This window comes from Lygodium microphyllum, chromosome 8, assembly GCF_053477565.2.
Source record: "Lygodium microphyllum isolate KBCC chromosome 8, Lygodium_microphyllum_v1.1.10, whole genome shotgun sequence".
Lineage (NCBI taxonomy): Eukaryota > Viridiplantae > Streptophyta > Polypodiopsida > Schizaeales > Lygodiaceae > Lygodium > Lygodium microphyllum.
Genome location: NC_141142.1, coordinates 137,523,227 through 137,535,527, shown reverse-complemented (window position 1 = coordinate 137,535,527; position 12,301 = coordinate 137,523,227). Strand labels below are relative to the sequence as shown.

At 47.4% G+C, this 12,301-nt stretch overlaps 1 protein-coding gene across 1 annotated transcript in view; it reads left to right on the top strand.

The window, feature by feature from the left end:
* Positions 1-12,072, top strand: part of ABCB25 (ABC transporter of the mitochondrion 3) — a 203,232-nt gene extending 191,160 nt beyond the window's left edge. The window contains exons 14-20 of the mRNA XM_087683610.1: positions 6,969-7,024; positions 7,155-7,235; positions 7,339-7,404; positions 7,891-7,983; positions 8,099-8,163; positions 8,249-8,384; positions 11,446-12,072. Of these exons, the coding sequence (XP_087539736.1) occupies positions 6,969-7,024; positions 7,155-7,235; positions 7,339-7,404; positions 7,891-7,983; positions 8,099-8,163; positions 8,249-8,384; positions 11,446-11,580 (632 nt within the window). The 3' untranslated portion in view covers positions 11,581-12,072. The remainder of the gene's footprint in view (positions 1-6,968; positions 7,025-7,154; positions 7,236-7,338; positions 7,405-7,890; positions 7,984-8,098; positions 8,164-8,248; positions 8,385-11,445) is intronic.
* Positions 12,073-12,301: the final 229 nt, after the last annotated feature.

The following is a 12,301-nucleotide window of genomic DNA, read 5'->3' as shown; positions in this document are numbered from 1 at the left end:
TTCAATCAAAATTCCCATAGGAGTTTGATGGATGCCATACTTAGGTAGGGGGACCACTGAGGCAGGGTTAAGTTTCAATGTGGGAGTCGTCCATGTGTTGGATATTTGAGCATTAGGCTGTTTGCAAGACTAGTCTTCATTTATGTGGCATAATGACTGAGATTGTGCATGTCATCAATTAGGCTCAAACTGCTGGTCTACTGCTGAGCCCAGTAATAACCAGTGCATCAAACCCAAGAGATGGTTCCTAACACATGACATAATGATAGATGTACTCACCGAGGCCTAACACACTCATTTGCCTCACTGCGAGCTGGACTACAGCAGTGTCCAACACCTCCCCCACCGTGTAAACATGCATTCCCCAACCCAACCAACACACCCCCCCCCCCTTCTGACAGCGCAGCAATGTGAGTGCTAGGTCCTCAACTTGGACGCGCAATGGAAACCTCTGGTCAAACGCCGGCACATTCTATGAGTGCCCCCCCCAGTCAAACACCTTGCGCATCCTCCTCTCTGAGGAACAACTCTTGGCCGTCCGGGCCACAGAGTTGGAGCTGAAAGAAATAATGATCTTTGGTCAGGTCCTTGGACTTTCCCCATTGAGGGCCCAGCTACGGGATTGGTTCCACTCCACGTTGCGTATTGGTACATCGTAGATCTTGGAGGCAGTGCTCATGGGCCGAGAGATCTTCATGGTTTGACTCACCTCTGTAGACACAGCCCGTGAGTTGGTGGAGAGCTTGCCCTATGCCTCCACGAAGGAGGTCATCTACATGTGGTTCCCTGGTATAGTGGCTTCACAATGGAGTCATTTGCACTCCACAACAGTTTTCTTAGACACCCAGTCACCCTACTTTTTCCCGGATTGGGGGTAGAGTACCCCCAATTAGTTGAGGACTTTGGACGGCTTTTTGGCACAATTCCCCTTGCTTCCTTCGTGGATGGAGTCACAGTTGCAGGAGTTCCAAAGGTACGAGTGGCCATAAAAGACACAAAAAGCATACCAAAGTTCTTGGAGATTGAGACTGGAGGTCATTGTGACTGGGCAACCAAGGCAGTGCCTGCGCTGCCACGACCTTGGACATCAGGCAATAGATTGTATGCGTTTCGGGCCCAAGGCGGCTCCGGCGACGGGCCCATAAGTGGACGCTGACGGCTTTAGACGGGTCCAGAGACGACAGAGAGGGAGACAGCAGGGGGCCGCAGCGAGCGCCTCAATCGTAGCCTCGACAGCAAGGTACAGGAGGGCGAGCATCGCCCTCCCCCCCCCGGCAGGACCGCAGTTCCCAACAGCCACCACTCGTGCCACACACTACCCCACTTGAGATTCCACAGCCCCCACACCCAACCTCCCCCACCTCCCCCCCTTCCAGGGCCACCAGCCGCCCCCCCCCCCCCCCCCCCCCACACACACACACACACACACACACATACCTGCCACATACTTTCCACCATCCCTCGACCCTCTTTCCCCCCACCATCTCCCCTACCAAGCACCCCCCCGGTCCGCACCTGTTTTAGGTGATCCCTCCCAGACCCACTTCCGCTCCTCCCACGGGAGGTGATGAGCCACACATGCCTACATCCTCCTTGCACTAGGAGTCTTTCCCCAGCCACCAACTCATCTGCCCCTACCGCTCGTCACACCTTCCCAAGATAGGCATTGCTGTTGACACAGGAGTTCTTCCGCAGTGGCCCATGGTCTTACTTGAGAGTTGCGGAGCATGGAGAGTTCCCACTACCTCTAGAGGTGGGAATCTTTGTGGTTCGCAAGTCGAGGAGCAAGGTCCATCTACTAGCACCACCGGATGGACCAAACTACTCTTTCTTCCTTCAGTCCTCTCACTTAGGGGATTGAACGACGACACAGATAGAGGAGTTGAAGAGTCAGGTAGTGGACCATATCTCCCAATGGATGGGAGAAGGGCTAGCATTGTTTGCACAACAGTGACATGGTTGCATGATGGACATTAACTGGTGGCCTGATGTCGAGGTCCCACACTTGAGCATTATCTTTTGAGTCCCTCCACAGTGGAGGGCTCTGAGGGACGTGATCGAGTGGCCCCTGACATAGGCGGCCTGTTTCTACCAATATACGGAGTCATGACTCTCAGCATGGCTGATAGATGCATTGATAGTACCACTTGGAGTATCTATCACTCCTATGGTCCAGCCGAGGGCCACCATGGGAAATTGGAGTCCGTCGTCTAGACCTGTGGCAAAGTGTACTTGTATGCCCCATAGTTTCTTATCCTCATCAGTAGCCTCCACACCGAACAGATGTCTGTTCGGTCAGTCGCATGTTTTTCCATGAGCTTACACCTTGTATCCTGGAACGTGAATAGTCTCCACTACAGTGGGGCTCGTGGTTCAAGGAAGTTGATTGTTTTGCAAGAGTTGCAACCTTCCCTTGCCGGAAGGTACTCCTGGGCAGCTCGCACACTTATTGGGAGCATGCCATAGGTGCTCACAGCAGGAGTGGAGGCGTATGTACCTCTATTGGCCCGAGTCTCATCGCCTGTGTATGAGACCACAGGACGATAGTGGCAGGGCAGCTAGGTGGAGTCCTGTTGGAGCAGTTGGACAAATTTTAACTGGGAGAGTGGGGAGGTTCTCGTGGAGGCCATATTGGGCAGTTGGCGGGCACCACGTTGTCTGATCATTGCGTGGTTCTCTTGACATTAGATTCCCCAGCATTTGCCCTAGACACTCGATCCTGTAGGATCACTGACTCGATCTATAGGAGGGAGGAGGTGATGAGACAGATAGAGCAGCTCTAGACTCGGGAGTGGGGCAGGAGGGACCGGATCACATAGGAGGTTGCAGAGGTCCTAGCCGAGTCAAGCAGAATCTGCCAAGAGGCAGCCATACAGGCCAGGCAACAGAGCTGGGAGGAGGAGAGAGCGCTTTGGTGGAACCTTGCATCCACGCAGAGATTACTAGAGGAGGCACCAGGGGATCCCACCCTCCACGCACAGGAGGTGCGAGCACAAGCAGCCATTGTTGGCCTAGAGGACAGGTGCTCTGAGTTCTATTTCCGAACCTCAACAACTTTTTGGGCGTAGAGGGGGACACAATGTGCAGGGAGTTTTTCCAGGTGCACCAGCCTCGCACCTCAGGAGAGCAGATACGTAGCCTTCGAGATCAGTATGGAAGGACTCATTCTAGCCTAGACGAGGTGATGGAGATTGCCATTGATTACTACAGACATCTTTTCCAGCAGGAGATAGCCTCAGCTAGAGGACAGCGATGTAGGCAGCAGGTCTGGGATCACATCCCGTCCCTTGTCACAGAGGAGATGGGACGCTTCCTGCTAGCCCCCTTCACAAAGAAGGAACTAGAGGAGGCTTTCCATACACAGGACGGCAAAAATGCTTGGGAAAGGATGGCCTCTCTAAGGCCTTCTTTACTATCTATTGGGAAGTGGTGAAGGACCCCCTATTGATGGCCTTCCACGAGATTTTTACTTCAGGACAGATGCCAAGGAGCCTTTCGGTAGGCCTTATCAGTCTTCTCCCCAAAGGGGGAGACCGATTGGAGCTTTCCTAGTAGAGACATATCACCTTATTGTGAGTGGCCTATAAGGCACTAGCAAAGATGATTGGTAGGCGACTACGCCTTGTACTGCTAGACATCATCCATGACACACAGACAGGCTTTGTCCAGGATAGGAGTATCCTAGACAATGTATTCACCTTCTTTGAGGCGACAGAGTGGGCTCATCATAGTGGGCAGAGACTGGCTGTACTACTCTTTGATTTCGAGAAAGCTTATGACAGGGTGGACTAGGATTTCTTGGAGGGCACCATGGTGAGGTTGGGTTTCCGCCAGGCTTGGATTCGCGGAGTCGCCGCACTTTACAGATCAGCCACCAGCAGGGTTCTCATAGGTGGTAGGCGAGGGGAGGAGTTTCGGCTGGAGAGATCGGTCCGACAGGGCTACCCCTTGGCCCGTTACATGTTTCTACTCTTTGCAGAGGCGATGTCTCACTTCCTTAGGTCCTATGCGAGCGGATTACGCGGCCTCTGACTTTCCGTGAGGGAGGAGACTGAGTTGCTAGACTTAGAGTATGCAGATGATACAACACTCTACATAGAGGACGATGAGTTGATGTTGGAGAGAGTGAGGCTAGCTCTTGAGGTGTTATGTTCTACAGCGGGAGTGAAAATCAACTGGCGAAAGTCGGTTGGTTTCCTCATAGACCCGGACTCTAGCACGGAGTGGGGCGTCCACCTAGGATTTAGATGGGTGAGCAGAGGGCAGACCGTCCGGTACCTAGGGTTCCAGGTGGGACTCGACATCACTCCCGCCCAACAGTTTCTTCCAATCCTTGATTCTATTTGGAGGAAGTTGACCTACTGGAGCACGGCTCGCCTCTCACTAGCTGGCTGAGCCCTGGTGGTTAACCAAGTCCTCCTAGCGACGGCCTTGTACATCGCCTCGTGTTGGTGCTTCTCCTCATCTTGCGTAGTGCAGCTTCGTCGCCTAGTGCAGAACTTTCTTTGGTTTGGGTCAGATACGACATCGGTTAAACCATGATATGGCATCGGTGAGAGGGAGCGCTTGGGATCATAGGCCTAGAGTTTCAGAGTATGGCCCTCTTGGGCAAGCTAGTTATTCGCGGCCTCACACCGGGAGGGCAGACCTGGAAGGTCCTATTGCAGGAGGGTCTTCACGATTATAGACCGAGGCTTGGGCGTGAGTACCTTTTCTACGCAGCTTACTCCACGTGTGGCAGGGCCTCTGTAAGGCCTTAATCCAGAGCCCCCCAAGCTGCCATGAGGAGATAGACCGTCAGCTGGTGATCTAGAACCCCCAAGTGAAAGATAGGGAAGGGGCACAGATTGGCAAGCGCTCCCATATCCAGTGGGCTGGTTGGGAGGCCGGCCCGGCTCGTACCATCAGGACATGGGAGGAGGTGCACAGGATGGTGGACGAGGAGATGCTGCAGCAAGTATTAGGCTGCCAGAGAGGAGTGGAGCTAAGGCGAAGGGGGATAGACACAGCAATATCTCCGGAGTGGCTTGCTCCCCCAATACGAGTGCCGATAGCGCCCGGGGAGGTATAGGCCACTAGGTTTTTACCAGCAAGCATCCCCCTACAGGTAGTAGGTAGAGTGGGCGGTACCCCGCAAGGGACTTTCTTCACTGTTTAGGAGGGGGAGTGTTTGGCCCTTGAGACAGAGGGCAGCAGGATTAGGGGATAGCTGCCCTTTCGTGGAGGAGGATTCGGGTGGTGGGCCTTCAAGGGAAGACATAGCGACTGGACCCCTATGTTTTCTAGAAGGAGCTCAGGGAGGTTCCTAGAGTACACTGCTAGGATTGGCAGACACGTACTGATGCAGGAGGATATGGATTGGGCGTCGTCACGTAGCAGGCACTGGGCGGAGCACGACATCACGGAGCCGTTTCGACGGACCTTCCGGTACTCCTATGGGATAGCTCAAGGAGGCCGAGGAGGGTATCGTATTTGGGTGGCACATGGAGGTTTGGCGGTGGGAAGTTGGCTTACCCAAATGCAAGAGGAGGGAGGTTATAAGCGTTGCACACAGCAGCTTCTGGAAACCCCAAAGCACTGGCTTTGGTCATGTGAGGGGGCGCAGCTCATGTGGAGAGGAGCATGCTGCATCCTTCGCCGTACATCACCCAACCTTGAATGTATCTCATGGGGAGCTTTGTGCTGGCAGGCAGTTAGCCAGGGCCGTCACCTTCTGTATGAGGCCGGAATGCATGACACGATATTCATCATTGAGGCAGGGTCGTGCGCAGTGGTCAGTTTGGAGGCTCTACCCATCCGCCAAGTACTGGATCCCACAACAGACCACTCTGAGGTATAGGAGATCATAGGGAGTCTTACTGGATGGCATATCTGGAAGGTGCGGTGTTAGGAGACTTTCGGCGGAGAGAGACTTTCAGCACAGGCGACCTTAGCAGAGCTCTGGACCTCCATACTCTGAGGTATAGGAGATCATAGGGAGTCTTACTGGATGGCATATCTGGAAGGCGCGGTGTCAGGAGACTTTCGGCGGAGAGAGACTTTCAGCACAGGCGACCTTAGCAGAGCTTTGGACCTCCATCATCCACTCCCTCCGTGGCCGTTGGGATCATGTCCAAGGCGAGTCGAGGGCTCATCAGGAGCTCTGTTGTCATTTCATGCGTACCTTGGGCGGCCAGGACCTGTTTTTCGTGATGCAGGCAGGCAGCCCCAGATGGCGATACTCCCCCCCTCCATGGCTGCTTGCCCCCATCCCCCCCAAGACTGCCTTGAGAGGCTTGTATACATGATGTATTTGTGTTTTGGCATCAGCTCCAGCTAGTCTGTTGAGCATGAGCACTCCATTGTAATTAGTTTTTTTGAGTAATATAATCAGCCATATTTTATTTGCCAAAAAAAAAAACATGACATAATTACTTTTTAAAAAGATTTGATTATGAGGGACAGAGCTATCCATGAAAGAAAGAGATTAGAGGAAGCTCCAGAAATGACTGATGCAAAAGGGAGAATTAGATGCTGCACCTGCGCAGCAGAGAGGATAGGAGAGCAAGCTTCAGAAATGACCATGGCAGCAGAGAGGCAGTGCTGGAGTTTAAAGGGTGAAGCAGCAGAATTTTGTTGCATGCTGAAGGAAGGAGGGGAGAGGAAGTCATCATCAGTGACCAGACCATGCAGAGTCCCAAGGTCATTTGTTTCAAAATCATTGATGCTGTATCCAATGACATGGGAGTCTATGTAGTATGTACACCTTCATCTGGGCCTTGTGAATACGTTGTTGACAGTATTGTGGTATAGCAGCATGGGCCTACTGAAATGTGGATGCCAGGCAGCATTTTGGTTAGGCCAGCACCTTTCATGTATCTGAAATGTATTATTGTATGGTTTGGATCATTGCTGTCAAAAAAAAGACTTGCATAGTAATCAGCATTATAGTCTCTTCTGATAAAGTGGTCATTAATGGATTTTTGTAGGTAAGTCAACCATTTTAAGGCTTCTCTACCGGTTTTACGACTCCCAAGGAGGAGCAGTAAGTATTTTATGCATCTTGCAGTGGGTTTACTGATTGTGCATGATACATATTCATGGAAATCAGTTACTGATTTTATGCATCTTGCATCTTCTCTGAGCTATTTTGTTGCTTTTAATGATGTTTACAGATTAAAATAGATGGGCAGGATATCAAAAATGTAACTTTACAGAGTTTGAGGGAAAAAATTGCAGTAGTCCCCCAGGATACTGTAAGTTTGCTGACCAATATCAGCAATGCTAAGTAATCATCTCTTTGTTCTTTCCTTTTGGGTCCAGACTATTTTCCAACTTGAACTTTTTGGCATTTTGTAGGTCTTGTTTAATGACACAATTTTCTACAACATCCATTATGGGCGTCTGTCAGCCACAAAAGAAGAGGTTAGTCAAGTTCAACACCTGAGGATGTAAACATCTTTTAGAATTTTCTTTATATCCTTTCCTTGCTCCCTCAGCATTTTGAGGGACTAGTCGTATCAGTCCTTAAAATGTCTCGTAGCATTTTTTAGGTGGACTGGAATATGTATGGTACTGTTTTAAAGTTTTTCTTTTTATGCTCCTAAGGAATTCCTTGCAATGTCCATTAGAGGTTTCACAGTCTGGCACATCTCCTGTAGATCTTGATGCATTCCTTATTTTCTCTGTTCTCTTTTTCCTGCCCTGGAGTACCGTATTAAACTTTGGCTGGTCCATAAAACTTAAATTTAGCACAGTAGGCTCACTTCATCTCACAGTAGCCGTCTCAGTGGGATTTTAATCACAGACAAAACATGATTTGACATTCCTTTTTGTTTTCTTTTCTTTGAGGTCGTTTGGCCTTTGGTCAGTCTTTCTTCATTGGAAGTGTTAAGTTTTGTTGATCTTCAGGTTTATGATGCCGCAAGGCTTGCATCAATACACAACATTATTATGAGTTTTCCTCAAGGGTATCAGACACAAGTAGGAGAGCGGGGTTTGAAGGTACTGTGAAATGCCATACTATCCTCCTCCATTTCTTATAACAGTCGTGAAGAATAGATCCATACAGTTTCAGGAATTTCTGGTACTTATATGCTTCTTAATTTTTTTGCTTTAGTTGAGTGGTGGAGAAAAGCAGCGTGTGGCACTAGCAAGAGCTTTTCTGAAAGGCTCTCCATTAATGTACATAACAAAGCCCATTTATGCATGTGGTTTCCTTGTACTCAGTTTTATGTTTATTTCTCATTGAAAACTTATGTCCTTAAAGGTTCTGTGATGAGGCAACTAGTGCATTAGACAGCACTACTGAGGCAGAAATTCTCTCGACTTTCAAATCGCTTGCACAGAACAGGACAGCAATTTTCATCGCACATCGGTTGACAACTGCCATGCAATGTGATGAGGTACTTGCTTAGTTACATTTTTGTGTAAAGTTGTATGGAATTTATTGAGTTGAAAAGGGTAGGCGGATGGTATTCTAGTCCTTGTTGTCGAGAGCTAACCCTTTTTTGCAAGTTTAGAAGACCTATTGAACAGATGACAAACTGTCTTTCTGCTTAATGAAATATCAGCCTACCCTACAAATTGCAGCCGTATATATTTCTAATCACTATTTCTCCTAATTCATTGCTATCAGGTAAGGGTGACCTTACCTTATCCAACTGATCAGTTCGAGGTCACAGGATGCTCTAGCCAAACGATTGGGATTGTGGCTCATCGTGACAGGACTTGGTACCTAGACCCAAACCCTAAGACATGCATGATGGATGGCTGGAGGCATTAGGCATACAGGAGGCGGGCTCTTCAAAGGCTACAATTGGATCTTGGGGAGTGGGTATGGAGAGATTCATTTGCAAAGACACCTAGGGTTGGATATACCTCTAGAGTGGGGAGGAGGATATAGATAAGAAGGATCAGAGTGGTGCCAGCGGTGACTCAGTGTTGGGCTGCATAGGGCATATCACCACCTTTCCTTGTTAACTTCTAGGAGAGATCGAATGACTATTAAGACCAAGAAAAATCCCACTCTTTCTTTGATTAGTAGCACACGAGTTTACCAGTTGGTTCATGGCTTGGCCATGGTAGAGTTTGCCAGTTGGTTCATGGCTTGACCAAGAAAAATCCCACTCTTTCTTTGATTAGTAGCACACGAGTTTACCAGTTGGTTCATGGCTTGGCCATGGTAGAGTTTGTCCCTTGTGTTAGATGTGGGGAGCTAGAGTAGATACAAAGATAGTGCATTTGGGATTGCCCTAGAGCTTAGGAGGTTTGAAGGAGAGTCTTTAGGATGGTATTTCATGGTACTGCAAACTCTATGATTATTACATGGGGAATAGTTTGCTAAGGTAACAGATATAGGCATGGCTTGTGGGTATGAGGATATACATGGCCATTATGCTTACCTTGCCTTGGAATAGCTTGTGAGCAGGATCGCGATGCTAGATTTCTCAGACAGTGTGGATTAGAATGTTAATTTCTTTTTATCAAATAGTACCCGTTACCAAAGGGACTTCTGATCAAATATCGGTTAAAGACTGGATATCTTGCTTAGTACGGCTTTCGCTGGCACAGTTTTGTAGTAAATAAATGATACATTCATTGACCCTTTTTCTTTTAAAATTGAAACGGGTTAATGCAAAAGGGTTGGGTCCAATGGCATTGTCGCAAATGGGAGCTCACAACTAGTGTTATTGCTTGGTATTTATGGAGTAGAAGTTACACTCATTCCATAGATTTCTTATCCATATCTATTACAGAGAGTCTCTTCAGGATTTTGACACAAGTTGTCCGCACTCTGCATGGAGATCGGAGAGAGGCTTTTCTCAGGACCTAGGATTTTGGCACCTTCTTTCATTGTCAGTCCCCCAACCTCCCGACTGGTTATATTCATCCAGGCCTTGTAATAACCTTGTATAGTTTTTGGAATGGATGTCCCTTGGAGGGATGCTCAAGGGGATTTATGACCATATTTCTCTCTCTTCCTCTTTTAAAAAAAAGGTTTTCCACCAATTTGCAGTGGCACAAGGAGACCCTTACCATCCACTTATGCTGTCTTACAGTTCTGTTCTAGCTCATCACCCGGATTCACGACAGAGCTGCTAAGTATGATGGAGACAGTAAAGAGTGTAGTGTTACTAGATCTTCTCTAGCTATAGATCAACCATGATTACATGAAGAGCAACATAGGGTAGACTTGCATGAGATTCTATTGACTAAGGCTAACATGAAGTCACATGACCTATGTAGCCATTGATCACAGTTGCACTAGTACCATGTACAGAAGGGTTCATACTTCACTATACTTACATACCTTATGTGTTAGTTCCGTAAGGTACCAACTTAATGAATGCTTCTTTTCCAGCATGATCTGCACTCAGTTTGCTCCATTAGATGCCATAGCATCTAGTCTTATTTTGTCAAAATGGCTAGAAATCAAGATGCACCACATGGGCCATCTTTGCTGCAGGCTCTACTTTTTATGTTTAGCTTTTCAAATCGTTCATCTAAGTGCGCTTGAGGATTCTTGAGCTCAACCTCGTAACCACTTAACTAGATGAATGACTTCTTCCAGGTGACAATTTTGAGATTTGACATGCTAATTTGTTCCCTTCCTTTTCCAAGGGAATGCGGATATTCTGTGATACCAAGCAATGCAATGACCATATAAACGTCAAGCTTAAAAGCATCAATAACAGCTGCCATTCGTTTGCTGATACACGCATTCTCTTTTGGCAATCGTGTATAGCAGCATGCACCTGACTATTCATCCAACTGCCCTATTTTTGTCTAAAGGCCTTCTAAAGACAAGTTCAAACCCTTTGGTTTGTATTAATTGGTAGCCAAACATTACTGAGAAGATACGAAAATGTGCAATAGGCCACAACAAAAAACTTACGTGTTCTGTTTTGTTATAGTGCACCACTTTTATGCACTATTATGTGCCGTAGTCATCATTTTGTTCTATCCTTTCTTAATGCATGTCTGAAAGAGTTTTTTGACAGTCTGTCACGGCATGGAAATAATCATGCGGAGAATCACCTTTATTTTCCAGCCCAATCAAAGTTGTTTACCATTTTCAGATGAACTAGAAATCTATTAAGAAACCCCTCAGATTTATGCCTCCCGGATCCCGAGGTAAATCACAGATATAAACTGGCCCTGCTTGATAAAACCCAAAAACACCAAAAAAAAACTGAGTGGCTGTCAGTCGGTTTGCAATGCAAAACTGTGAGTGACTCTAATGGAAGAAGCTGTCTACCCCAAATATTAAAAATTAAAAAGAGTGCCTCCTATGCATTAAAACTGGGAGTCTTGAAATCTCGACTCTTCTTTCTTAACATTGTCCCAGAACCTTCCTTCACGGGCTTGAAGTGAATAACTTTTCTGAAGCATTGTTTCTCCGTTTAACATTATGCCCGTTTTTCCCTGGAATAATTTGCTGAAATCTTCTTGAATGTGCTGCAGATAGTTGTTCTCGAAAACGGAGTTGTTGTGGAGCAAGGAGCGCACGAGATTCTCTTGTCAAAAGGGGGCCGATATTCTCAACTCTGGAATCAGCAAACGGTTGAAAGTGAAGATCTCACATCGCCATCTACGTGAGTCAGGAAGGAGGACGATCCAGCGTCTATCCCAGCATGTTGTTGCATAAAGCCATACTTCAGCCCTTCAGGGATGGATGCAGGTGCAAAATGGTGAAATCTGTAAAGAAACATACATGAGAAGAAACGGGGGTTTTAGTGTGATGCTGAACATGCATAAAGAAGCGACAGGGGTTTGAGAGTAAATTAAGAAAGTCACTTACAGGCCACCCTCCAGATGCCCCCTTCAGGCTGCTTATCTTGCTATGTGCTCTAGAACAGATGAGGTGCATCACAAAATAGCTCATACAAATAAATCACACGTGTAAACAAGCCCCTTGAAAATTTTGTAACCATCTCATATTCCAAAGGAATTGAGTTATTGTTATTGTTTTTTTTTTCCCTTTTCCATCAGGAAATCCTTCCATATTTGATCTGCTGACTGCAGCCCAAGTTATTTAGCGTGGTTCTGCAGTCGTGGACTTCTATAGGTTGGTTTGATTACAGTTCTCGAGCATAAGGTCACCGACTGTACGCCATTTTCGTTTTGGAGCGTGTAAGCATTTTAAGGAGCTGCAACCATTTTAAGGAGCGTGTAAGCATTTTAAGTCTTATGGAGATTCAAGAGAATGGGATCGTGCACCATTGATGCAAACAAAGAGGAGCAAGATTGGGATTATGCACCATTGCGACACTTGAGAAGAGTAGGTAGGGCAACCTAGAAAAGTTAGGGAAAGTAATGA